This window comes from Notechis scutatus, chromosome 2 (genome assembly GCF_049901735.1).
Source record: "Notechis scutatus isolate UNSWTSFEM ecotype Mainland chromosome 2, rNotScu1.2, whole genome shotgun sequence".
NCBI lineage: Eukaryota > Metazoa > Chordata > Lepidosauria > Squamata > Elapidae > Notechis > Notechis scutatus.
The window spans coordinates 62997144-63023794 of record NC_142010.1 but is presented as its reverse complement, the minus strand read 5'-3'; the positions used below and the strand labels follow the sequence as shown (position 1 = coordinate 63023794).

At 36.9% G+C, this 26651-nt stretch overlaps 1 protein-coding gene across 2 annotated transcripts; it reads left to right on the top strand.

The window, feature by feature from the left end:
- On the top strand, window positions 1-26207 carry POC1A (POC1 centriolar protein A). Of its 2 annotated transcripts, none has more exons than XM_026683545.2 (12): window positions 1-132; window positions 5274-5358; window positions 6024-6195; window positions 7123-7302; window positions 8305-8412; window positions 10154-10269; window positions 11874-12007; window positions 14137-14205; window positions 16344-16496; window positions 18535-18594; window positions 19796-19951; window positions 25980-26207. In XM_026683545.2, the coding sequence occupies exons 1-12, from the start codon at window positions 115-117 to the stop codon at window positions 26076-26078; spliced, it is 1350 nt and encodes a 449-aa protein (XP_026539330.2). In that variant the 5' UTR covers window positions 1-114; the 3' UTR covers window positions 26079-26207. The 2 variants fall into 2 exon arrangements, with proteins under 2 accessions (XP_026539330.2, XP_087811041.1); XM_087954915.1 differs by lacking the exon at window positions 1-132 and adding an exon at window positions 4956-4982.
- Window positions 26208-26651: the final 444 nt, after the last annotated feature.

The window sequence follows — 26651 nt, the reverse complement described above, 5'->3', positions numbered from 1 at the left end:
CCCCTTTAAGGCAGGAACGCCGTTACTAAGGCGGTCGGAGGAGCGGGCAAACTGAATCCCTCCGGCGGCAACAGTCGGGGAGGCCCTTGGTTCCGCTGCGGCTCTCGGGGCGCGATGGCCTTCCCTTGCCTGGTAAGGGGCCATGCTGAGGTGATGTCGGCGTTGGCTGTGGGGCGGATGGCTGCAACGCGCAGGCAGGGAGAAAGTGGGGCTGGATTGATACGGGGGAGAGCCGGCGGAAAAATCGAGGCGAGGCCGGCCCCGCGGCAGCAACTCTGCGGAGAGAGCCAGGCCCGCCGATCTGCGAGAAGCCAGACTTCGCGCTTGGGCCGGTGATTTGAGCCAAGTTAGGCTGCCTCAACCCGACGTGACAGACCCCAAATCGTGGACTGCTGCCTCGGCGCAGAAAGAGGGGGCGATCCTGAAGTCGCGCCACATCAGTCTAGATCCCAGCAGCGCTCTTGAGTGTTGCGTCTAAAGTTCCTCTAAACTAGGGGAGGTTCCGCCTAGGAAGAGAAGAAAAAGATCTGGGTGGAAAGCCCCCCTCCCGCCCCCCGCTTTACCATCTTCTAAGGCTCTGGATGATTTAAGTAGTTTAACTGTGCTTGCTTGCCAATACCAGAACAAGAGTTGGAAGGCGCCTCTGGAGGTCTTCTAGTCCACCCTCTTGTCGAGCCCGGCCTGTCCTTCTGGGCCTGGAAGAACGCACCCCCCCCCCATTTCTTTTTATTAGTAACACCTATGTGTGTGCAAGGAGTTAAGATTTTCTCTTTAACAAATTCCCTGTGCTAGATTCGTCTTCCTGTATCTCTGTGCATCTTTACTATTAAAATTGTAGGAAGCCTTCCCTTCTTTTCTCCTATACCCCTGGAGGGAAGAATAAGTATCAGCAGGCTACTCAGATAGAATAGTGACAGTTGTAAAAAAAATGGATGTAAATTATTTGAAAAAATACTTTCTGAATCAGATTTTTTTCTCTCTTTTTAAACTGAAGTATGATAAACATTATCAAGTAACTAAATTAACATAATTCCAAGATGTACAAAGAAAAATGATACGAGAAATGCTAAAATTTTACTAAAATGTAAACAAAGAGGCAGGATGGGTACATATACAAATTTACCATATACAGGTGGTCCTTGAGTTATGACCACAATTGAACCCAAAATTTATGTTGCTAAGTAAACATTTGTTAAGTGAGTTTGCCCCATTTTACAGCTTTTTGGGCCACAGTTGTTAAGTGAATCAAGTTAGTAATGGTTGTTAAGTGAATCTGGATTCCTAGTTGACTTTTCTTGTCAGAAGGTTGCAAAAGAGGATCATATGACCCCAGGACACTGCAACCATCATAAATATGAGTCAGTTGCCAAGTATCTGAATTTTGATCACATGACCACAGGGATGCTGCAATGGTCATAAGTATGAAAAATGATAATCAGTCATTATTTTGATTGCCGTTGTGACTTTCAACAGTCACTAAATGAACTATTGTAGTGGAGGACTAGTTGTATGTAAAATATTACTGTGTTACAGTTTATTGCTAGTGAGGTAAACCATACCATCTGTCAAAGCTTGATGAAATTGTGATTCCTGCCTCTGATGTCTCCTTATTTTTACTTTTTTTTCTAAAGTGGCAATTGAAGACATCTTGTTAATCCACATCTCAATTATTATGGCATCTAGTTTTTCCAATGTTGAGCAAATTATACCTGAATCATAAATTATCCCTATCAATTTGCTTCAGATTTTATTGTAAATTAAATGTCTTGATCATAATTGCTAAGACTCCTTTATTTACATAGCTGTAAGCTTCAAGAGTCTTTTCTTTGATGCTGAACCATTCTCTAAATATATGATAAAAAACAAGTTACTCGGAAATATAACTACTTTATATATGATGACAAAGTTGCTTTCTGAATAGAAGCTATTCATTTTAACTGAAGTACATAATCAGAAGTTTAGGGGAAAATACTTCAGAAATGTTTTTCCTGTTGCTCTATTAGTAGTATTTGGACATTGTATGGGTGCTTCTTGGCTTGCCAGTTTAATTGTGATCTCTAACAACTCAGTTTACTATTACAGTTATAAGAAATGAATTTCGGAATATTGCGATTCCAAATATTTTTTATTTTAAAAAATCCTAAATATTAGGAGAGTGCTGTAAGAGCTGCTAATTAGAATATATCTTTTCTGGAAGTATGGTGTGAAAATGTAATGTTATGATTTCATGTATCTGTATTTCATAAAATACTGCTATTAAAGATGAGGTAAAATTAGCTCAAACCTTGACATAATAAATATCAAGCCCAGCTTCATTTGACTTGCAGCAACAAAATCCTAGGCTGAGTCTATTAATTGTTCTAAGCCAAAAGATAGCTTCTTTGGTTTTCGCTTAATGTAGGGTATAATCCTAGTTATCATTGTGTCCATATGAGTCGAAATCTGAACTCAAGACATTGTAGTTTGTTCAAAAGACTAGTATGATTGGAGAATCCAAAACTAACATATTTGGTTACTTTTCTGTTATTTTTCTCTTTTATATTCAAACAATGATTTTAACAGCATCCCTCAATAAATATCTGATATTGATTTTGTGGAAGGAAAGCTAAATTCAGAATTTGGTTAATTAATCACATTAAACAAATATTTAAATATGGTAGTGGTTTTTTTTTTTTAAACAAGTTTTATTAATTTTTAAAACACACAAATTATCATTGTTCATTACATGTTTAAACCTTTTTTCATTGTAAATTTAACAAGTCAGATAAATTATGATTCTGTTTTAAACCATTTCCATTTAACATACCAAAACCTCTTATTCAATTTCTCTTTACTTCTCTTTACTCTTATTCAATATCATTATTATTATTTCATCTATTTCTTTCTGACTTAGTTACCATTATTCTCATTCTATATTTCTACAAGTTTTTACTAATTCTCCCCCAAAAAAACATATACACACAACACACAAAACATAAAAAAATCTTTTTGGAAAGTAACTTGGACCCAGGTGTTCATGGACTTCAATTATATTCATGCTCATCTTACATATCATTACTTATTTTATTTACCATTCTAAGCCTTCTATATTAACTTCTCCACATATTTCACCCTTCTTAATTCTATCTTAATTAATCATCTTAGTTTGAATCATTATATTTGTATCTTTTGTCCATTTTTTATCATCCCTTTGTCTCATTCCTTATAAAAAGAAGAAAATAAGTTTCTCCTGAAATCATTAATCAGAGTATGATGCCTTTCTATCTCCCCCTAAGTTAGTCAAATTAATCTTTAAAATAATATCCAATACCCAATCCGATTTTTGCTTGGTACATTCTATCTAACTAATACATCCAAAATAATTAAGTACATAATTAGACAATAAATCCAAATATTAAAAAAAAATACTATAATAAAAATTTTATAATAACATCAATACCATAATCTTATTAAACTCTTTAATTAAAACAGTATTCTAAACCCCCCCCTATTATTAAATTTTAAAGCCAATCATTTTTAAACATTTTAACATTTTAATCTCTTATCAACTCTTAAACCATTACAATACTACCATCTCATCTTATGTACCTTGCAAAATCTTTTTTTTTTTTTAAATTATACTTTATCCATTATCCATAAAAAATTTCTTTTTTCCATTTAATTTCAAAACATTGTAGCTTTTCTCCACCTTTTCCCTTTCTTTCTTCTCCCAACAAACCTTTCTACCCCCCTTCTTCTAACCTCTGCCTTACCGGCTTCCCTTCTCTGTCGTATTCCTTTTCCCTTTTGTTTACTATCATCATATTGGTTTTGCACCTTATTTTTCCCTTTCTTAAATGTTTTTTTAGATCTTAAGTCCTTTAGTTTTCTTCTTTTCTCTCTTCCTTCTTTCTTGATCAAATTCTGAGATTCATTAAAAATGGCTCCTTCCTTTCTTTCTTGTTCCTCTGCTGTCTTCATCTGTTGTAATGTTTGTTGATAGTTAGTAAGCGCCATTTCTAAAAAAAGGAAAGCTTCTTCCACACCATCTTTGCCATTTTTTTTGCTTGTTCATATTCTTTTCTTAGTTCCTCAACAGAAAGAGCCATTATAAATCTTTTCTTTTCTTTTCCCCTTCTTTCTTCTTACAACAACCAGAATATTCAAAAAATAAAAAAATAAAAATAAAACAGTCCCAAAGTTATCAGTCAGTCCAAACCAAGGCAGAGTTCTCACTTTCTCCTTCTGGGGTAATATCAATCAAAGAGAAAGAAAGTCCAAATCTGTTTAAAATCTTATTGCAATATCTTCTAGTCTTCAAATCCTTAAGGCATCTGCTCCAACAAAGTCTTAGCATACAAATATTTTCTTTTTAATCCTCTCTCTTCCCACTCATCGCTTAAAACCAATTTTCACCTAAAAAAAATAGGTTTCTTAATATCCAGTTATTTATTCCATAGGAAAAGAGGGAAAGCTATCCTTTCAGCACCATCAAACAGCCGCTTTTTCCTCTTCTGGCAGGTATTATTCAGAAAGTCATACTTCCGGTTTGTCGGCCGCATGAGCGGCAGGGATTTGCGGCTGCGCGATCCCTGCCGCTAGCCGCTTCTGGGGCTCCGACCCAGGCGGGTGCGAGCTAGGCTGCCCTGCAGGGGCAGCTGAAGGTAGGGGATCCGGAGAAGGGTGTGGGGGTGTTGCAGACCCCTCCCGGCCGGCAGAACCCCCTTTTCCCAGGGCAGTTGCAGCGGCGGTCCGTAATGGCCGCCACAAAGAAGCTGGCAGCCGGGTAAGAATGCGCAGGAGGAAGTGGAGAAAGTGTTTGAGAGGAGAAAGTTTTTCTTGGCTCCTAGGACTCTAAGACATATTTAATAAAATTCCTGAAAGGTAGTGGGCTTTTTTTTTTTGAGCCATGGAGAGACCGCAATGTTTTGTACTCTATATTTAGAGCACTGTCTATGTATTTTCTAAATTATAGCATCTCTCTTGTTTCCTAAAGAAGGGTTGTAAGTATTTCATGCTCTGTTCCATAAGCTGTGTGGCAAAATCAAAATTGTTTTCTAAATCTGAATCTGAAGTAGTTGATTTAATTTTCATCGGAATCAGATCCAGTTAAAACTCAGTGAACATAACTTTTTAAATTAAGAATATAAAACAGTTTAGTACTTCAGAGTACAGAATTTGATTCTTGGCATTGGCTTTTCCCCCTGCATTTCCCATCACAAGATACATGAATTTTTAAGAATATGTTTGCATTCTTATTAGATAACATTTGTTTCAATATAACATTTATATAGGAAGATCCAACTTTGGAGAGGAATTTCAAAGGCCATCGGGATGCAATAACTAGCGTGGATTTCAGTCTAAACAAGAAACAGCTAGGTAAGTTACTCTCTGAACATCATTTTGTTCAGGTTTATTTCCTAAAATAAGCAGATTACACACACAGACATGCATGTACACTGTTAAAACATTTCATTTAACTTTAAAGGAGGAGAGCAGTTTGTAAATATGTTAATCTTAGGCACAAAGTCATATGTGTCAGAGAATTGAAAGGATACTACAGATTATTTTGATTTTAATAAAGGATAAATTGGAGGTGCCTCCTACTTCAGGGTCCCCAACATCCAGTCCATGGTCCACTACTGGGCTGAGGCCCATTCAGCAGAAGTGGCAAGTGACGCACATGTGCGCACAGCTCCACTTGGGTGAGTGGTGGGCCTGCCGCTTGCGCAAATGGAGCTGCGCTCGCCTGTTGCTCACACAGAACCATCTCCTCCCCCTGCCTATCCACAAAGCCAGAAAGTTTGGAGACTGCTGTCTTAATTATAATGGTAATTTCACTTGGAATGACATGGGTGCTTGTCATTCTTCAATTTGTTCTTTGTCTACTTTTAAGAAGAGTCTCCAGAAGTACATTAGGAAAATCTGTTGAGCAGGTAGTTTGATGAAACTGGCCACTCCTTTTTTCCACTGACTTTGTAAAATAAGAGATTTATTTCTAGTCATTAAAAATATAATAAAAATATTATTTTTATTTCATTTAGTAAGTGGCTCTATGGATTCTTGCTTGATGATCTGGAGTATGAAACCTCAGATGAGAGCCTATCGCTTTGTGGGTCACAAAGATGCAGTAATGTGTGTTAATTTTTCACCATCTGGCCACCTGATTGCTTCAGGTTCTAGAGATAAAACAGTTCGTTTATGGGTTCCAAGTGTGTAAGTATAATAAATTATATTGGTTACCTTTTTTCTAGATTTCCATTCTTACATAAATAGAAAAATATTCATTTATCTCCTCTAATCCAGGATGCATCCTGGGAAGATAGGATGAATTTTTAAGATTTTTTTAAAAAGATCTGTAGCAGACACTTTTTCAAGTGTATGCTGAACTAGGAAGATTTATGTGTTATTTGCTGTTTGTAACTCTATGGTAAGAAGATAAATACATTACTTATTGCATGAAAATCTATTTCGGTTTACACTGAGCTGGCAACTCGGTATCTGTGCTTGGAATAAATACATAAATAAAATTTAGTTAGTGACACAATAAATTTATTTTTCTTGAGATGAAATTATATATGTTCCTGATTGTGATTTTTCCTCATTTGATTACAGAGCTGCTCAGTTTTCATATATCCTTCTTTTTATATGAAAACGCTTAACATTATGTTCTACTTTTCTTTGTTGCTTCGCAGTTTTAGTAGGTCACTTTTATTACTCCCAAGTGTTGATTATTTTGCAGCACTATTAAACTAATCACCTATTCTAGCCTATAAATTGAAATAGAACTTTTTCTTTCTTTCTTTCTTTCTTTCTTTCTTTCTTTCTTTCTTTCTTTCTTTCTTTCTTTCTTTCTTTCTTTCTTTCTTTCTTTCTTTCTTTCTTTCTTTCTTTCTTTCTTTCTTTCTCTCTCTCTCTCTCTCTCTCTCTCTCTCCCTCTCCCTCTCCCTCTCCCTCTCCCTCTCCCTCTCCCTCCCTCCCTCCCTCCCTCTATCTTTTCATATTTGATTTACTGTACTGTATAAATCTAAATTCAACAAATTTCTGTTAATGTAAAAGTGTAAATGAAAACAAATGTGTACATTTACTGAATGACTTAGAAGTTAGTATCATAATTTTTTGTGTTTGTTTCCCTAAACTAAGCAAGGGAGAATCAACTTCATTCAAGGCTCATACAGCAACAGTCAGAAGCGTTCACTTTTCTAACGACGGCCTGTCATTGGTTACAGCCTCTGATGACAAAACAATCAAAGTATGGGCTGTCCACAGGCAAAAATTCTTGTTTTCCCTGAATCAGCACATAAACTGGGTTCGTTGTGCTAAGTAAGTCTTTTTTTTAAAAAAATGATTTTGTGATCATGTATAGGATATCGCTGGGTTCAAGTCTTTCTTAGAGATTAATATTGCATAGGAAGCTAGGTGCAGTAACCTTGCCTTGTTCTTAAATTCTCTGCAGCCTCACTCTGCTTATCCATTGGAGGAAACTCTGGAAGGAGAAAACTGTTGCTGATTTTCCTCTGATATGTAGACTAAGGGGAGACAGAAAAAATGTGAGGGCAGGATAGGCCGACAGTGCACACACTCATTGTCTCTGTGCAATGCTATTTGCAGAAACAGAAAAAGATTCTGACTAGGGCTTTCTCAAGCAATATCTGTGAAGATCTGTAATAGAGCATGTATTCTGTTGTGTAATATGCTTTTTCTGAAGGCCTTTCGAAAAATTTCAACTGAAGCTAAATACTATTGAACTTAATAAGTTTAATTTTAAAATAGGTATGATGAGAACTTCACTGCTAACTTGTTTTCTTATACAATTTAATACTTAGAATTTTAGACCATACAGGAGAGGGAAAAATGGAAACATGTTTACAAAAATAAAAGCTCTGATTGAGAATGTATATTATGAGCTGTCAAAAAACAGAAATCCATTGTCCTGGTTATAGAATAGATAAAATAATAGCTTGCCAGAGAAAGATTTAAAACAAGTGTCTTATTATTTATTAGAGCTGTGCAAACCATTTGGATGGAGGCGGGGAGTTAGTAGCAGCCCTGCCTTTGATGCTTATATATGTATATACAGTGTGGGAAGGCCCTCAAAGTGGTCACAGTGAACTTTGGAGAGGGTCCAAAGCTTCACTGTTTTAAGCAGTGGGTTTGGATGGGGGCTTTTGTTGCTTGTGAAATATCACTCTGAATGGTTCACAGAGCCCCTTATAACCAGGTAACATCGCCACCATTCTAGTAATTTTCCTCTGAGAATAACTCAGATATAATTTCCATTGGCTATTACTGAATGTGCTTCCACAAATGTCTTTTCTCCTGCAGATTTTCTCCTGATGGAAGATTGATTGTATCATCCAGTGATGACAAAACAGTCAAACTTTGGGATAAAGCAAGCCGAGAATGTATACATTCTTTTTGTGAGCATGGTGGGCAAGTATCAATTGTAGTTTGTTGGGGCTTGTCTTATATTTTTTAAAGCCTATAAAGAAATATTTCTTTAAAAATAATGCTATACCATTTATTTAAGTCAGGTAGCATATCAATTTAACAATTTTTGTAATGCATTTTATGTACTTTGGTGTATTAAAAAACCAAAGCAGTAGTCCACAAGCATTATTACTTAAGTTAAATTCTAACAATTTCTACAACTAGTGGAACTGCTGGGCTTTTCCTTCCACCCACACATGATGAAAACCCTAGTTTTTCCTAGCTCTTCCAAACTAGTGAGTGGCATAAAAGGCACTTGGAGATAAAGATAATAAAGGTAGCTTAGAGGTACAATTAGTCCAAAAGACTATTGGGCTGAAATAAGAAAGTGACCAGAAAAGCTTCTCAAAAAACTATGGAAGAATTTACTGTGATTTATAGAACTCTGAATATAAATTTTATAGTTAGAGTTAGCAATTATTGAGCGAATTGCACTAAAGACTGGTCACAGAAGTACACTTTATTCCAAGCTGTTTTCATAAAGTTACATCTAAATTTCAGGGTGTTCAGGCGTGAAACTTTATGCAAATACCGTAGTAGGATCCAATCCGGGTCAGTCACTGGGACCAGAGGTTTCGTCTTCCAAGCTTTTGGACTCGTGCTGGAGCCCATCCTCAGGGAACTTTCCCCTAGCAGAATTCTGCTAACACATTTTGCTAGAGAGAAGATCCTTGAGGGTGGGCTCCAGCATGAGTCTGAAAGCTCAGAAGATAAAACCTCTGGTGCCGAAGACTGATTCAGATTGGATCCTACAACATTATCCTGGGACCACGTATATTTGCCTTCATTCATGAACGACTGTAGTCTTGTGTGCAACCATTATCCTTATAAAAATGCTTATTATAAATATTATTATTTTATTATAAATATTATTATTTTATCCTTATAAAAATGCTTAAAACATAACCTCACATCATTACACACATTTATGTCAAACCCAGCTATACCCATAATTTAGGATGATCCCCAGTAAAAGTTACTAGACTTTGTGCATACCGTTGATTCAGGGATTCAGTTTGTCCTAATGCTCCTATGGATTGGGAGCTATTTCCAGTTGTTGGAATCATTGTGGTTATATAAGACTCAACATTAAAGCTATTGTGGTGACCTAATCAAACACTTGACTTTCTACTTAACTCTTGTTTAGGTTTCTAATGACAATAAATAGGGTAGGTAGAAAGCATCATGTAACCACGAGACTCTTTTGCAGTTCTAAATGGGAATCAAAGCCAAACATGTAAGAACTAAATGCTGGACCTTGGTTTAGCCATCCCCTTGCATTGAGCCTTATGAAGTAAAGAAGCTGCATACCCATTGTGGTAATGTAGCTTTGCCCTGCTACAAGAAGGCTAGGATCCCTGGGAGGAGCATTGCTCCTGCCTCCCTTCAAGGAGATCAGATCAACCAATGGAAGCTTTTCAAATCTGAAAATGGAGGAACAAAAATATTATGACCCTTTCTGTAGATTCTCTGTTTCTAAAGGGGTAAGAAGTCTACTGTCACATACATATTTTTAGCGAGATAATTCCCTGATTGCTTTGCCTTATCAGGAAGTTTAAGAAGTATTCACTTGTCAAGCAGCACTTTTAAAAAACTCTATAGGAAACAGAACAATCATGTAACTTTTAAGACAACTTTTTTCATTTTTGGTTTAGATCTTTTTCCTAATTTTTAATCGTTGCAGGTTTGTCCCACACGTGGACTTTCATCCCAGTGGTACATCCATTGCTTCAGCTGGCACTGACAACACAGTGAAAGTATGGGACGTTAGGATGAACAGGCTGCTGCAACATTATCAAGGTAAGCAACCTGTGCACTGTTAGACTGGCTGTGCTCACTGCTGCACACCATAGTGTGATTTGATTTGAGTCCAGCTTAGTGCTTTCTGTACACTTTGTCCATTCTAATTCATTCATTGCATTGTAGTTATGGGAGCAACATAACCCATGTAACCAGTGAACAGAATATTTGCTAAGCTTATTGAAAGAGTTTCAGACAAACAATAAACTCCCAATGATGAAAAAAGCATGCTGCTTTGATATTTTTCCCAATGAACCTTTGAAAGGACTTCATGTTTGACTGCATGAAGAATTTTGTTTGGAAGGTTAAGCAGTACGTGGACGTCATTTTTATATAAAAACATACTTTTTTAAAACAATGCAGCCCCCAATTCCTTTCTGATTGTACTATTATGTATGGATAGTACTGTTAACTTAAGGCAGTTCAATATTTGAAAAGTAATAATATTATGTCTTTAGTGTATATGTTTATTTCACCATGAAGCATGACTACAGGCAGTCCTTGACTTACAGCCACAATTGGCCCTGGGATTTCCATTGTAAGTTGGTGCAGTCACAAAGTGAGGCATCACCTGATCTCATTGACTTATGATGCCAACCCCAGTTTTCCCTGTTGCAGACATTAATTGGGCTTCACAGTTCATTAAGAGAGTACCCGCTCCAATTCAAATTAATTCCAGGGGGAAGCCTTAAAAAGCACCAGCATGTATTTGTTTCCCCAGCTGCCTTCTGTCCCAGTTCCGTGCATCAACTGTTTTCCTTTTGCACCCAGTGCTGCATTGACTTTGTGGTCTCCTTTTCGGACCCAGCTTCTCTGGTAAACTTTTGCTGCAGTGTTTAAGGTTGTATTTCTCGGGGCTACAAGTCAGGGTGCAGCGTTGCCAAAAGGGCAGTTATGTGGGGAGGGAGCTAAGCAGGTAAAGTGGGTTGGTCTGAGAGTGAGTGACTAGCCCAAAGTCACTCGGGGCTTCCATGCCTAAAAGAAGCCTAGAACTCACAGTTCTTTGATGTACTTGGGACATTTCTGAGGAGCAGTGCCATTAATCTGTCCAAAGTTCACCTTTGTTACTATTCACATAAAACTACACGAGTGTTTTTTCTATGTGAGGATGCTTGAGAGCTAAGCTATTCTGTAACAAATTAAGAGCTAATTTTTCCCAATTCTTTTTTGTTAGAATGAGTCTTTCAGTTTTCTCTAGATCTTTAATTTAAATGAATGTATGTAACATAAGGTGGCATAGCGGTTCAGTAGTTAAGATGATGGGCTTGTTGGCTGGGAAAGCCAGCAGCCCAGGTTCGAAACCTGAGCACCATGTGATAGAGTGAGCTCCTGTCCTTGCCCCAGTTCCTGCCAATCCAGAATTTCAAAAGCATGCAAGTGCGAGTAGATAAACAGGTATTGCTTCGGTGGGAAGGTAACAGCACTCCATGATCTCCTGCTGGCCACATGACCACCAGAATATCTTTGGGCAATGCTGACTCATTGGCCTTGAAACAGATGAGCACCGCCCCTATAGTCGGTAATGACCAGTGGAGTAAAATCCGCAGGAACTACTTTCCTTTTTTTTTTAATGTAACATGCATTTTTTTTTCCTTTTTCTGTAGTTCATAGTGCTTCAGTGAATTGTCTGTCCTTCCACTCCTCTGGAAACTACCTCATTACTGCTTCTAATGATTCAACACTAAAAATATTGGATTTATTAGAAGGCAGGCTATTGTATACCTTACATGGTCACCAGGTAAGGAGAGCTGGTTCGGAACTAATATATTGCATTTGTGCATGCAATAACTATGTAAACAATTCTATAGCAGAAGTTATTACACATGGATTCATTTATACCTTTTACATACAGGTATCATTACAAAAATACACAATTTTCAGATGGGACATTTCTGAAACACATGGAGATTACATATTGAACAATCTCAAGGCTCCTGTTCTAAAGTCATAGGAAATCAACTGTTTTTAGGCATATTTTGATGTGATTATGTTTGAACTGAAAATCAATTGATTTTAAGTATTGATTTTAAAAAAATGCTCCAACATTTTCTCAGAATTTCAGATTTTCCCAAGAACCATTAAAAAAAACCCACCTCATGTAGCAGTTTGATTAATAGCATACAACATTCTAAAAAAGATCACTCTTCTTTTTAACTTCAGGGCTCACAAAAAATTATATGTTAAAATTCTAATAAAATCAAATAAAATAATAAAAATGCAATTAAAACCCAGCAACTATAAATTCAGTAGAATTTTAAAAGGCACAAAACCCATTAAAACCTAGCTAAAACAAGTTAAGTATGTTGGAGAAAAAAATACTATATAAAAAATGAAATGCTGGGCATCAAAAATATAAAAATTGATACCAGGCAACTTTGTGGGGTGTGTATATGTGTGTGTGTGTGTAGAGCGCAGAGGTGGTATTCAGCAGGTTCTGACCAGTTCTGGAGAACCAGTAGCGGAAATTTTGAGTAGTTTGGAGAACCGGCAAATACCACCTCTGACTGGAGATTTTACAGTATCCTTCCCCTGCCGTGCCCACCAAGCCACGCCCACAGAACCGGTAGTAAAAAAATTTGAATCCCACCACTGGTGTAGTGGCAGTATTTCATGAAGAAACCATTATGACGGAGGGTTATTTGAGTTTTGGAGGGGAGAATTCTTTGAAAAAAGCATAGTGCGTAAGGATCTGTGCCATAATTCTTGTTGTACTGTGGTGTAATGATAGAATGCAGTTTTTATATCTATCAGCTCTAATTAACCATTGATTCAATGTTGATTAAAGTTGTAAATGTTTATCTATGATACTTGAATCTAACATTTCTGAGACTGCCTGTTCTCCCAGTTTTCATTCCTGTGTACTTGGAAATCTGTCATCTGCATTATAGTTGACTTTAGCAAGTTCTCTTTAGCAAGTTCTAACAATAGATAAAAGTAGATTTAAAGATACAAGTATTAATAATTAAGTGTTAATTATGCAAGTAATATTAGTCAGTTGGATTAAGAGCTTGTTAAATTTTTACACTTTGCACGTTTGTACTAAAGACATTGCTTAGCTCTACTATGGTTTATAATCTTAACAGTTGATTACTTCTCTGGGAAGTTTATTCATAGGAAAAGGCCAAGATGTCTTAAATGTACTTTGACGTAATGTATTTCTGTACCGGAATAAGTTGCCAGTTGATTACATAGAGAATACTGCTAAGTTTACATTGCCGTCTTTTATAATGGTGCTTATTTTTCAAACCAGTAAGCTTGTTAGGGAGATGGAGTTTAATTGCTGACATTTACAGCCACACAATTTGATATATATATATATATTCTGACTGTAATTTTAAGTACAGTATCTCCTTTTGTGGAGTACTTTTCCCTTAAACTATAAACAAGGCTTGGAATGAATGATACGTGTTTAGTAGGAAAACTATGTTTCATGCTTTATGTATCAGTCATCTATCATCTGCTAGGGAAATTACTGCTGTTCAGTGGGATGGTGGATACTGTTGTGAATGACTTAGATATAAAAGTGATCTAGGAACAACAAAGACTTCTTGGGAAAATCAAGTACAATTGTATTTAACTATTTTCATTAAAATGAGTTCATGCCAGATTTTCAAAATAAAGTGATCTCAAGGCAATTTACAAGATAGAATTAAAAAGAATACAATGCAGACTACCATGAATAAAAACAGCACTATTTTTGTATGTACTATTTATATGCAAGTTCTATATAGATCAAATCAAAATTAATATTGTTATTCAAATAGCTTGGTGTGGGTATTGTAATAGGGAAAATATGCCATCCACATAAGGCTTTCATATGGATATTTAGTACCTCCAATCTATACTAAATGGTTGTTCTTTTTATAGGGACCAGCTACCTGTGTTTCTTTTTCAAGAACAGGAGATTTTTTTGCATCTGGAGGTTTTGATGAGCAGGTACTGCTTTTTTAAATAATTCTGTAACAGGTATACCTTTAGGACAGAAATGGTGTATGCTCACAAGTACTGTGCAACTTGTGGCAATTTTAAAACAGGCATCCTGACAACTTGTTTGATTCCAAGGCAAAAAGGCTCTTTGGAATGCATAAGTGTGCTTATATAGTACTCTAATTGCAACTCCTTGAAGCAGTTGTGCTGTTTCCTGTGATCACTGAACCCACAGGAAAAGATGCATTTGGCTTTGGAGTTGCAAACAGATGCTCCATTAACACTCCCATGCTAACCAATCTAATTATGCCTTCAGTAATTGTCTTAGAGAGTGCATCAGGGAGTAACCTAATCATTTGCTATTTTATAACAGATTATACCTGCTGTGGCAATTATTTTGTGAATTGTCAAGAAAACCATCCACTCCTCAACCAGTGCTTGTGAGCATTTGTGCCCTACTCTGAAATTAGAAAATGTGCCCGTTGATTCAAAAGAGTGGGGAATTCTGTGAAGTAGACATATGGAAAGGGCTACATTAAATGCTTTAGAAGTGTCAATGTTAAAGCTCCTCATTTTATTATTAGTGGTTCTGGGCTTTCCTGGGAAGAAGATACATTCACATGTGACAAAATGAATATTTTATTAGCTTTAATTACATACTTCATGTGGCAGATATAAAAATGAGTTAAATCTGCATCCTTTTCCCATTATTTTTGAAACTTCCTAAATAAAAATTATTTAATCATATTAAGAAAGAGAAAACTGGAATTGCTGATAGTGATGACTCTTTGAAGTAGTATATCAGGCCTATAGGATCCATCATTTTGATGCCATGCCTGGCCTTCTGCTCCGAGTCTCATGCCTATCAGTTTATTCCAAGTCCTCAACTCTCAGAAAGAATTTGTTTCCGCAGCATAGAAAATGTCGTTATGGTGGAAGCATTCAATTCCCATTATTTCTTATGAATGTTTGTTATTTTAGGGCAGTGGTGGCTAACCTTTTTGGGCTCCTGTGCCAAAAATTGTGTGTGCGCTTGCGCTCGCGTGCCAGCACCCAGCAAGCAATGTGTGCACCCCCCAATCATCTCCCCACCCCCTTACCTGCATTGTGCCTCCCAGCTCGCGTGCCAGCACCCAGCAAGCAATGTGTGCACCCCCCAATCATCTCCCCCACCCCCTTACCTGCATTGTGCCTCCCAGCTGATTTTTGGCCTGCTTGAGGCCTTTTTTGGCCTCCCAGAGGCTTGAGGGAAGCCTGTGCAGCCTTTGCAGGCCAAAAAATGGGCCCATTTAGTCACTTCCGGTATTTCCGAAAATACAGGAAGTGACGAAATGGGCCTATTTTTCGGCGTGCAAAGCCTTTCCTCAGGCCTCTGGGAGGCCGAAAAAGGCCTCAAACAGACCAGAAAATCAGTTGTGAGGCACACGCATGCGCAGTGAGGTAAGTTTGCCTGCGGCTTGCATGCCGGCACAAATGCCTCTGAGTGCCACGCATGCCATAGATTCGCCATCACGTTTTTAGGGCATCGCCTAAAACAAAATTAATATCTTAAGTACTTCTGTGGAGTTATTTTTACATGGAAAAAGCAGAACTCCCAAACAGCCAGTATTTGGAAGTATTCACCTTCTAATTCTGGTGGCTTGGGCTTTGCATACTCTACAGTTTTTCCTTTGAGAAGCTGGATGAGAAGTAGTTTGCATTTACAGATATTCTCAAAGAAATCACTTGTATGAGGAGAGCACAGATAATTCTAGGAGCACTTGTAACTTAATTTTTGCTTGTTAAAAACTAAATTAGCACTCTTAATAAGAGGGGAGAAGCCGGGACTAAGAATGAGACAGAAAAGTATTTTGAGATTAAAAAAATAGCAATTATACCTATACCATGGTTTTTAATATAATATTTATCCAAGAGAGTCTTAATACCAAATTTATTTAGGATCTCAGATTGAAATCTTTTAAATCCATTTCTGTTAAAACCGGAATTATATAATATTTAAAATGAGTGAAAAGTGGAATTATATAATATTTAAAATGAGTAAAAAGTGTACACATTAGTTAGCTCCCCTTTCTGGAGGTGTTATTCTTATAATCCTGAGTGGGTTATTTAAACATTTTTACATATTTCTGTAAATTTTACTTTTGTAGGTAATGGTTTGGAAGACAAACTTTGATGCTGCTGATTATGGTGATACAATACAAGCCCAGAAATATACTATGAATGCAAATGGTAATGATTGTGGTAATAATCTAAAAACACAGAACGCCATTATGCATATGAATGGCTGCTTTAACAGTATGGTAAGTTGATGGAATTGGTATTCTAGATTTTCCTGTTCTGGTTTGAAACAACATTATATCCTGCATTCCTAGATTTTTTTTTTCTTCTCAGAAACTTCCTGAACAAGTCTCTGCAGATCTCTTGACAAGGTTTTTCAGAAGAGGTTTGCCATTGGCTTCTTTCTAGAGTTGAGACAAAGTGACTGGCCCAAGATCACCCAGCTGACCTCATGCCTAATGCAGAACTAGAACTCCTGGTCTCATTTCTAACCTGATGCCTTAATCATTACACCAAACTTAGATAATAAGACTAATATATTTATTTAATAGGGTACAGGCAGTGCTTTGACTCGTGCAGTATACAGGTTCTCAATTGAAGGCAGGTGGGTAGTAATTGTAGTAATCTTATTCTGATACACTCTGCCATTTTGAACCATGAAACCATATTACAGTGATCTAATTCTTAGCTCTGTTTGAAAGAAATTGCAACATAAAATAGGTCTAGTGTTCTGTATTTTTAGCTTTTTTCTTAACATGTCCCTTACTTAGCATTTCTCACATAATTTTTTGTCACTGATAATTATCATTAGTTTACAGATAGATTTAAAAAAAGAATACAATGGGTAAAAAATAAAAATAATTGATAGGACAGCTTAATAACTTTAGAATGTGAAACTATATGAAACATTCAAAGGCAAAGAGTAAAGAGCATTTGAATCTGAAGTGACCAAAGAAGCTTTGACTCCATTCTTTGTTTACCTGTCAGCTTTCTACCTGAGAGAAAAGATGCATCTACAATACACCTATTGTATTGATACTACAATAAATGGATTTAATGCCTATCAGATAGATTTTGTAGACTCGTTGTAAATTATAGTGTAGAAAATATGTGAAATATTTTAATATTGGATAAAAGAATTGTCTTTTGGTGAGATGTGGCAAACAAATTAATAAATAAATAAAATAATTAGAACTTGTTTTTCAGGATTATTGTTGAATTTACACTTCTGTAAAGAACATTTCTTCAGTCCTCAGTGCATAGATGTTTTGAACATTTTTTGTAGATACATTGTTTTGTCTAATTTGGCCAACCTAATTAGCAAGAATGATGGACATATAATAAAAATTTCAGAGAAAGACTGCTTTTTTCTCCTTTCTATCTGACAACTGTTTCAATTCCAATATTTTAATAGAGATTACAAACAATTAGGTAATAAGGATTCTCATAATTGAACTAACGCTCATTTCTCTATCTTTCCATTTAACATTTTTCTGGCTTTGATTCCCTCTCCGATTAGTTTTAAACATTCCATTGTGCTGAATAAATTTTGAATTGGAACATTGAACTAAAATAGTGTCATCTCTTCACCAGTATAAATTACATAGTTTCCCTTCCAAATAGTTTGTATGTAGTTTTTTAAATATTGACTGTAGAGCTCAAAAAGTGCATCTGGAGAAGCATTTTATAACCAAACAGTCACTTTGTTGTTATGCAAGTTTGAACATTTCCTTGATTCAGGGTCTGAAGGCATCAATTTCCTTCACTGAAATGATGAAATTTGGAGTATAAAGTTGGAGAGGCTTTGGTTTGAAAAACCAGAGGAGACAGTGGGAGTCCAGCATGGGTTATTTAAAATCAGGACTTATCAAGATGGCTGCACTATAAACAGAGGAAAAGGCCAGCCAGGACTTAAATGGCTGCCCGTCTCATCAAAGTTCACTTGTTGCAAAGCCAACAAGAAGACAAAATAAATAGCTGACACCCAAAGAACCATCAGTATAGCCATTTAACTGACTCCCCCTGCTTGAAAACACAATGATGTCTTCAGGGTCTTGGAAAAGTCCATTAGGGTCAGAGCCAGTCTGACCTGGGGGTGGGAGATGATGTTCCACCAGGCAGGCCTGCCAGATGATATTCTTTAATTGATGGGACATTTGTTAAAGTAAGGGATGGTATGCGACTTGAGATTTGGGGAAAGCAGATTGATTATCTGGATGCTTACAGCGAAATTGTAAGCATGTAGAATAACACAGATTCTTCTCAAATGTTTGATTGCAGAAACGAATGGACACTGGCTATAGCGAGCAACAAAAAGCTGGAAATTACAGACATGAAAAGGTAAGCCAAATTGAATGTCTAGTTATTAGGACACTGTTGGTTTGTTTATAATACGTTGAAAAATATTTTTAAAATGAAAAATATTTACAGTACAATATTCTAACAGGAAAAGGATGTTCTTTTATTAGATGAGAGCCACATACATTCTTTGGACCTCCCAAACATGGTCAGGGCCAGGACAAAACTAAATTTAGTTTAACTTAATACAGTTTATAATTGCCCACACACTCTCTCTGTCTCTTTTTCATTATTTTCTCTCTGGGGATATGCCCAAAGTGAAAAATGAACCTATGTGGATTTTCCTTCATCTGCTGAATCTTGTGTCCCACCAAGGATGGAGATACATAGCTGGGTATCATCAGAATACGGATGAAAGCTCACCCACAAACTCATAAAGACATATTTCTCATATTTATATACAGGTTATCCTCAATTAATGATCACTTGTTCAGTGACTGAACTTAGAATGATGCTAAATGAGTGGTAATTAAAACCAGTCCCTGAAGTTAGAGCTGTCCCAGCACCCCATGATCATGTGATCATGGTTCAGGCGCCTGGCAATTAACTTGCACTTACTACAATTGCAGCTTTCCATCGTCATGTCATTGCAATTTGCAACCTTTCCTGCTGGCTTTCCGCAGGTAAGTCAATGGGGAAGCCAGAGGGAAGGTTTCAAGTTGCCCCAGTAAGTTGCTCCAGTTCCTGCCACTTTCCTGCGCACCATCCCTCCCCATCGCATCTAACTGCACTTGTGCTTGCCTGCAGCAGCCATTTGCATGTCTTCCCACCTTTGGTGCACCCACAACAGATTTGTACCACAGCAGTCACTTACCTGCCTGCTGGCTGGCAAGCTTTTTGGGACTTGCACCTTTCTGCCATTGACTTTGCTTCAGGTTTCTCTTTTGCTGTTTCAATTCTTGGAGGTCCCAAACATGAGTTGCAGGTAATAGCTGCCGCCATTTTCCTCCAGTAACCCGAAAGAGAAGATATGTAGCAAAAACCGCTTCCTCCTTCAGATCATTGTTCCCCGACTATGGAGGTTGAAGGCAACATTGGCACAGCTCTGTGGTTTAGGCACCTGTTCTTCTGTGTCTTAAGCTTCTATGCACATGTTTGTGCCAATGTGCCAATTTAAATATGTATGTCATGAGAGTGACAGGTCTTTTATTTCATTACCTTCATTGCATCTCTCATCCTCCAGCAAGTGGGGATGGATTCTGGAGATTTTCCAGTTAGACAAAAAACTCAAGAAGCTGGAACGGCAGAACTAATGCAAAGACAGCAAGTACAAATTGATGAGATTGGGCTTACCACTACTCTCCAGCACATCGTGGGACAATTGGATGTCCTCACTCAGGTAAAGAAGACTTTGGCATTTTGTTGAAGTGTCATAATATTATAAATAGTTTTTATAACAATGGAATCATGCTGTTATGGAAAAATCAGTGAGAGAAATATGATGAAGAAACTTCTGGGTAACTACATATGAAAATCTATCTATATAAAAGCGAAATACCACTCATGCATCATCACAAAATCTCCAGAACCGTAAAGCCTACAAACTTGAAATTTGCCACATATGTTCCTCTTGGCTTCTAGGTGCTCACTAAGAAAATATTTTTCAAAATGATCGTCAGAGCATTAGTATTACGTATATTAGATGCTCTGATAAAAGGAATTCTACTCCCTCTGCGCACATGAAAAGAAATCTATCCCAAATGCAAAACACAAGCAAAGGAGAAGAGTTTCAGTTTTAGTTTCACAGCACCAAGCAGCTTTAGTACAGAACAGTTGTGCTAAGACACACCCAGGCTCTTTGCTGTCTTCTTCTTGCTCACACTGCAAATACTGTTTCAGTTTCCAAACAGCCCTCAATTCTCTCACACACTGACCGGACGCTAGCCAGATGAATACCCATGGATGCTGACAGGCAGAGGCAGAATTTCCCCCCTTTATTTTCCTCCCCAAAAACTAAGCCTGACCGCATAGTTTCATAGCGAAACACGGGTATCGAGCTAGTTAGGTCACAAACAGAAAATGCTTTTTATACTTGCCTTGCATTGTAATGGATTAGTGATGGAAGGCAAAGCAGAATTTTCTGATTCATAGCATTTTTCATTTCTTTGCCTGTAAGTTGCTAATGTTTGGAATTAGCTTGTGTGCATAATTCATAGCCAGCAAATTCCTGCCTTATAATATGCTGGTTGCCACTAAACAAGACAGATGGTATACATATCTAATAAATAAGTGTCCATAGCAAAATGCTTGACATTTTAACTTTCATTTGTATTTCATTTTTTTCTCAAGGGGGCATATATGCCATTCTTTTATCCAGTTTTTTCCCACAACAGGAGAGATAGGTTTGGCTTAGAGATAGTGAACCTTGGCCAACATGCCACAGAGGCTCGTGGCCTTCAGTATTTTCCTATACAGTATTTTCCGTATACAGATACTGTGGGTGGTGGTGGTGGTAATAGATTTATATATGCCCCTATTTGGAAAATTGTGAGGTGACTTTTCTTTAAAGTTGGACTGTCTGATTGGAAAAGTTTAGTACATTTATATAAGAAGAGATTACCAGCCTTCCCATTTCTTTGCTTTTTTTTAAAACTGGCATAGAGCTAGTTCAGATTGGAAACTTCTAAATGCTCAGGTCCCTTCTCAGGGTATGTTGTATAACATGTCAAGAGAATAATTGATATACGTGGGTCGGGTAGTCATTAATTCAATTAATTCAACTTTTGCCACAACCAGCTTTTTTGGGAAGATATCTTCTGCTACATTTAAATAAATATATACAGGTATATATACACAGTATATATATATGCATGCACATATGAAAGTGTTTACATGCAGATGGTAATTAGTAGAAATAAGAGGGCTGGAATGGTGTGATACTTTCCACATCTGGATTACAGATAAAGAAAAAAGAATGTCTTCCCAATATCAGATCTCAGTCTTAAAAAGTCTTAGGGAAGGAGCACATTGGAATAGTACAGTCAAGGCTCCATCATGATTCTTATGCTTAGAAATGTTGGCCTAAAGATGAGTTCAGAGAAAATTTCATAAAAGAATTTTGCTTTGGGAATTCATTTGGATTGACGTGAGGCATATGGCCCTATAGGTAGTTCTCAACCTATGACCATAATGGAGCCTGCCTATTATGTTTGCAAGTTGTTATGGTCATTAAGCAAAATGATCACTTGATGATGATGATGATGAGGATGTTATCCATTCTGTTGTGTACGACTCTTGGTGATTCTATGGGCCAGGTCTCGACCCATCTACCCATCTTGCACTACTTCTTTGAGTTTTTCCATGCTCTGGCTGGTGTCCGCTTTGATGGTATCCAGCCACCGTGACCCTTCGTGGTTTCCTGGTTTCCTTTTACCACCAACTCTTCCAAACTTAATTGCTTTTTCCAATGAATTCCCCCGCATGACATGGCTAAAGAATTGAGATGTAGTATTATGATTTTGCTTGCTGGTGACATGCCTGGCAGTCCAGTACTTGTTTGTTAGCCACCTTTGCTTTCGAAGGAATATGAAGGAGCCTTCTCTAGCACCACAGCTCAAATGAGTCGATTTTTTTCCTGTCAGGCTTTTTTAAGGTCCAGCTTTCACAACCATAGGCAGCTATGGGGGACACAATAGAGCAGACTAACCTGATTTGGTTGCCAGACTAATGTCCTTGCTTTTTCATATTTAGCTCATCTTCATCATGTCTGCGCAATCCAACGTTTTATTTCTGCACTGCATTCGCTGTTTTGAGGTATTTCTACTCTCCCCAGTGTAGTCATCAAATGACCGTGCAGATCATTAAGTAAAGCATGGGGTGCCTCAGGAATGGGGGAGGCCATAGGAGGGCTAGCACAGGCCCAGGCCTGCCTGTCCCAGGCTTTCCCCAACACTGAGGTGCCCTGTGCTCCGCTTCCTGCCCCTGAGGGCCTCTGCAAGACTTGGATCTACTTCCCACTCAACTGGGTCCCATACCCTTCTACCCGACCCCAGTCACTAAACGCACATTTATCTTTAGAAGGGCCCAAGGGCCTTGTGTGAGGGAAGAACAACAGGCCTCTATGTGCCTTGGCATCCCTGGCTTCATAGCTGCGTCCTGAAAACAGGTGCTATTTTCAGAGTGGCCGCAATGAATGGTGCCCGCTTTTGGGCCAAAGCCACGTGGCCTAGGGATGGAGAAACTTTTAGTTCGGCCAAGACAGTGACATTACAAATGGCTATCTGCCCATTCTGGATGTGGTTAGGTGTAATCCAGGAGACTTTTGAGTATTACTGAACATATGTAGTGCCATCCCTGAAAAAAACATTGTAAAAATACTGAGTGTAATAGAGAAATGATATTCTGATCAGTTTATATAGTCCTTTTATTCATGTACACAAAACTACTTTGTGTTTATTGTATGTAATGTTTATTATTTGCAGTATTTAAAAAAATACAATCTGTAGTAGTCTATGCTTAGTACCTATAAAAATGTTTTTTGACTTGAAAATTTTGCTTCATTACTGCCTGATGGCCCCAATCTTCAAGATATTTTGGGTCGGGTAAGAATTTTTCCTCCATGGTGAAAAGTTCCAGAAGAATAGCTTTGTTGCAATGAACTTGAAAAAGTTTCAAGCAAGAACTATATCGTACCTTTAGCATTCCTTTGATTAGTACCCTAGAATGAACAGCAGAGGGATCTAGTCACATACCATGTTACACTGAAGAAGCATCACTCTATTTTCTAATCTGTCTGAACTATATAGCCACTATCATTTTAAATATGTGTTTTTTTAATCAGTCATAAGGCTTAAAAGAAATTAAGGAAACTAATGGAACCATTGCCAGATTGCTCAATCCCATTGTGTAGTACTCTGTATCATTCAGCAAACATTCCTGCATAGTATTTCCCCAAGCTGTACCTGGCCCATTTCCTCTCTACAGCTAGTCCTCAACTTACAAATGTTCATTTAAAAATGGTTTGAGGTTACGATGGACTCAGAAAAAATGACTTACGACTCTTCCTCGAATTTATAACCATTGCATCATCCCGCAGTCAGATGAATGCAATTCGAGGGCTTATCAAACTGCTCACATTTACGATGATTGCAGCATGTTGCAATCACATGATTGCTATTTGTGACCTTCTCAGCCAGCTTCCGACAAGCAAAGTTAATTTGTTGCAGTGGACTTAAAGATTTGCTTAATAACTTTGTGGTTCACTTTACAACCATGTGATTTGCTTAATGTAGTAAGAACAGTTTTAAAATTGGGTCTCCACATGGTGACTCACTAACCCTAACAACTGCATTGCTCAGTTACCAAAATTCCAGGGCCAATTATTATAAATTGATGATTACCTATAGGGATTTATGGCATTCTTATAGCATCAGCCTCTCAACATGGAAGTAATAGGAATCATATTCCCATTATTATTTTGGCTTCATGACAGTAAGATATTTAAGCAGATGTTATAAATTGCTAAGTGTGTAATAATTTGGTATCTAATGAAAAATGATAATTTAGCTTTCTTGGTACTATATATGAGCCTGGCTTTATTATGTGCTAGACTTTTGCAAAGTGAACCAGTTTGGTCTAGTTGTTAAGGCATCAGATTAAAGGTGGGAAACCATGAGTTCTAATTCTGATGTAGGCACAAAGCCAACTAGATGACCTTGAGCCAGTCACATACTCAGCCCTGAGAAGCAGGTAAGGACAAGCCACTTCTGAAAATCCTATTCTTCTCCTGCTTCAAGGAAGCTTTTGAATTGCAAGGGAAGTCACTAAATTTCTCAAAGAGTCTCTCTCCATACTTGATGATCAGAGAGTTCTTTTAGTTTGGGATTGGGTGCAATATTGTTTAATGTTTTGTCGACAATACCTGTGCTGGAGAAGTGAAACAAATATATAAAAGAGCAAGCTTGTTCTTCCTCAAGCTGTAAGATCAACTAACAGAAGAAGCAACATTGGAAAAAAGGATAATTCTCCATCCTTTCCACCTGCTGGCCTTGGTGTGGAACTAACACCATATTTTCTTTTCATGTTAGTTTTTCCCAATGATTAAGATAATGAATTATTTAGCAGATTATATACATTTCTATTTTGGATAATAATTTTCCATTAAATTCTAGGAAGTGGCCAGCAAATTTGATATGTAATGTGGTGAAATGTTTTCTTATGTAATATTGTGCTTTTGCCGGTGCATGATTTTTCTGTGAGTTTATTGCTTTTAGTAGTTTACTCTATTGCACTCCTTTCTTAGAAAAAAACAGCCCATGGTATCCTTAAATAAGATGGGCAGCATAGCCTAATCTTACAGATATTTATTCAGATGTAATTCTCACATGAATCTGACTTGTTCTAAGTAGTTACCTAAAATTGTTGTCTTTTTTTTACATTTAAAAAATATTTGTTTATTCAAGATTTCAAGAAATTTTAAAAAAGAGAAACAAGTTCTTACATTTTACAGCGTTGTCATAACAGTGTGCAATTCGATTCATTTACTAGAAATATATTGCTTGTTTACTAAGTCCTTACTTATTATATTTTTATTAAATTTATTTATTTACATTACTTTACATATATATATATATATATATATATATATATATATATGTATGTATATATATATAGAAAACAAATATTATATATATATATATTTAATATATATTTAGTGAGCCAAGCCTCACTAAAAGCCTCCAATACAGGAAACAATGTTGCCAGCCAATCAAGACAAAAAAAAGCCACAAAACAGACAGAAGATATTAGAAACACCAATCAAGCAGAACACAGCAAACTCCAAGACCAATAAACACAGACCAAGACTCCCAACCAATCAGGATGAAGAAAAAACCATTCTGGCACAGCGTAGGCTAGCACCAAATTTAAAACAGAAACGGCTGTGAAAGTCTGACTCACAGAAGAACACTATACAGAAGCCTGATGATGGCAGATGAAATTCTGCTGAAACGTTGCTACAACTTTAAAAGCACGACTATAATGACGTGGGAAAATACCCGAACAAAGCTGAATACCATACATACATGTAAGTACCTGCGAAAACTTAAGAAAACATATATATATATATGTGTAAAAAAAACATATGTATATATGTATATAACATATATATATATGTTTTCTTAAGTTTTCACTGGTATTACATGTATGGTTCAGCTTTGTTTTGGGTATTTTCCATGTCATTATGACGTGGGAAAATACCTGAACAAAGCTGAATACCATACATATATATATATATATTTACATACACATACTTCCTGTATCCTATTCTTCTTTAGAGTTTGTTTGGTCATTTTCACTAAACAACATTGTTGTCATACTAAACATATAGCACATTATGTCATTATGTCATTATCTTTCTCATTTTGCAGACTGTGTCCATTCTAGAACAGAGATTAACATTAACAGAAGACAAGCTGAAGGAATGTCTTGAGAATCAACAAAAAATTGCTCAGAGTAAATCTACCTGATTCTCCCCCAAAACTGATGGATACATTTTGTGTGAATGGTTTTACATATTTTATTAGAATAAACTGTATAGCTAATAATGTTTGTAAATACATTTTGGTTAAGATTAAACTTTCCTTTCTTATTAAAAATGGCCAGATGTGTTGCTTGGCTTTACTGTTCTGATGTCCAAGGTTTATTTAGCAAAAACATTTCAAATCTAACAGACTGAAATGAAAGTAGAAATGGATATTCTTATTTTGAAACCGATCTTTTTGAACCTGAAGAAGACTTGTTGAAATATTGTGTGTGGGTGCATTCATGCATATGACACACTGTGGGAGTTTTTCATTAAAAAATAGAAGACGTCTCAATTACAAATGTGCTGCATATAGTTCAAGTTGTTTTTTTAAAAGAAAAACATAATTGGTGCTTTGGGGAGATTCTGCTTGGAATCTCAAATGCCAGAAGAACATCTGAAATATTATTTACACAGAGAGGTCTATGGTTTATACCTGTCTTTTGTCTCTGCTTGCTTTTTCTCCCAGGAATTCTAGTTGTTTTATTTAGTGGAGTGTTCCATCCACCACTTCCTT